The 2,109-nt window shown below is 40.8% G+C and overlaps 1 protein-coding gene across 1 annotated transcript in view; it reads right to left on the bottom strand.

Moving 5' to 3' along the window:
- Positions 1-2,109, bottom strand: part of LOC103396221 (1-phosphatidylinositol 4,5-bisphosphate phosphodiesterase delta-1-like) — an 11,793-nt gene that overhangs the window by 3,794 nt on the left and 5,890 nt on the right. Inside the window, exons 7-11 of the mRNA XM_025052435.1 lie at positions 1,474-1,618; positions 1,206-1,358; positions 813-950; positions 301-454; positions 39-196 (exon numbers count right to left, since the gene is read on the bottom strand). Of these exons, the coding sequence (XP_024908203.1) occupies positions 39-196; positions 301-454; positions 813-950; positions 1,206-1,358; positions 1,474-1,618 (748 nt within the window). The remainder of the gene's footprint in view (positions 1-38; positions 197-300; positions 455-812; positions 951-1,205; positions 1,359-1,473; positions 1,619-2,109) is intronic.

The raw sequence follows: 2,109 nt of genomic DNA, 5'->3' as shown, positions 1-2,109 counted from the left end.
TAAGTCGCAAACCCAGCCAAATGATGGAAAAGGGCAACAATACGGTATACATAATTCTCTACAAGTAAATGATAGGTACCAATTTGGCAGCCAGAATTCCACAGCGGCACAGGGTTGTAGTTAGATGAGTTGGTTCTGGAGCCTGCTGGATATATCCGGCTCAGTTTTTCCACATTGTGACGGATGAAGGCGTTCGCTGTAGAAGATGACCAAATAATAGCGATGTTGACTGCAACCATAGCAGTTACATTTCAAAAGAGCTGTCACGAAACGTGACCTAATAACTACATGCGTACTTACCTGACTCCTCGGCCAGCTTCACAGCCTTTCCCTCGTTAAAGGAGGACATCTCGTAGAAGCTCAAATTCTTCTGTGCATCATCAAAGCCGTTGAAGTGCACACTCTTGCAGTAGATCACCATGTCTGACAGTTCTTTTGCTAGTTTCAGCTTCTTCTTCATTGCAAGCACAGGGGATAGTCAAAACAATTTGAACCCTTTCGTGCATGACGGTCACTACAGTGGACAGCTATGAAAATGTCATTTTCTGTGATAAGAATAGGTTTTGATGGCAGTGTTGCACATAAGCCTCTACAGTGGACGCCTGAGAATCACCCAACACTGCCATACAGTGGTCAGCCTTTGCAACTGCAGAATAATTGTGTCAACATTCAAAAGGAAAATTTGGTGTATAAAAACAGAACCAAATCAGTTCTTATTTTTATGTCTAAAAACACATAAAAACACTTAGTAATTTTTTGAAATCAAAAGAAATACTGGCATATATTTATCTTCAATGTCATGTAACTCCAACCTTGCTTTTCTCTTTCTTCTGCTCATTTTCATCGTCAGACTCCTCCTCCTCGGTGACTCCATCAGTCTCTGCGGCGGCAAATGTGGTTTCCAGTTTATTTAGCCTCTTTCCTTTAATTAGGAACCTTCCCTTTAATTCCTAAAATGACAGAAATGCATATATATATATATAAATACATTTATATATAGCATATCCAAAGTTATATGCGATACATAACTGACACTGTGTGACCCTTTCAAAATGATCCATGACAAATTCAAATAGTTTGATAACAAAATGCTGTTATATAAATAATATGAAATATAATTATATTAATATAATATAAATAGGTAATAATAATAATTGCTATGTAATAGTCATTATTAAATACATTTTTAAAAAACAAGAACGAACCTGGGGAGATGGGAAATTAGTGGGCATGCCATCTCCTAGGGGAGCGGTAACGAGTGCGCTACCCAGGATGCAGCTCATGTGGTGGGCAATTACTTCCTGCTGCTCCACACTGCAGTGGTTCTCCAGGGAGATGATGACAGGGTAATCGGATGTCTGAGGGTGAGGGTCAACATACAAAAGCGACACAAATTGCATGTATCGTACTGGAACCCCACCCGCGATGATGGGTCACTCAATTGTACGACGACAACCACACATACGTACGCACCTTGAAGGCGTACTCCTTAATGGCTTGGATCGCATCTTTGAAGAGTATTTTAGAGGTGAGGGTGTACCCATGGTAGATCACTGGCTCGTTGTCTGATCCGTCCCAGCAGTCGAGCTCCACGCATCGACAGCCTTTCAGCAGAGCTCTGACACAGATATTAAAGTGTTTCTGACATCAAATCGTTTTTTTTGTTTTTTTTTTAATCTAGATGTGATAAAGAATATTTCCCACTTTTAAACATTAACAATTCATGATAATTGCCTGGCAATGTTGTTACATTTTCTTTTTTACTGACTAAAAGTAATGTTATCAGTCCCTAGTAATCCAATGGACTAGTTCAAGACAAATTTAAATACAGATTTAGGAATAAGCGTAATGAATGAATGGATGCATGGATGGATTGACGGATGGACGGACGGACGGACGGACAGATGGATGGTTGGATGGATGGATGGGTGGATAGATGGATGATAGATGGATGGATGAATGGGTGGATGGATGGATGTATGGATGGGTGGATGGACGGACGGACAGATGGATGGATGGATGGTTGGATGGGTGGATAGATGGATGAATAGATGGGTGGATGAATGGGTGGATGGATGGATGTATGGATGGGTGGATGGACGGATGGAC

The sequence above is a fragment of the Cynoglossus semilaevis genome, chromosome 20 (genome assembly GCF_000523025.1).
Source record: "Cynoglossus semilaevis isolate Cse_v1.0 chromosome 20, Cse_v1.0, whole genome shotgun sequence".
NCBI classification, from domain to species: domain Eukaryota; kingdom Metazoa; phylum Chordata; class Actinopteri; order Pleuronectiformes; family Cynoglossidae; genus Cynoglossus; species Cynoglossus semilaevis.
Note: the sequence above shows the minus strand (reverse complement) of the source record. Positions and strands in the feature narration are given on the sequence as shown.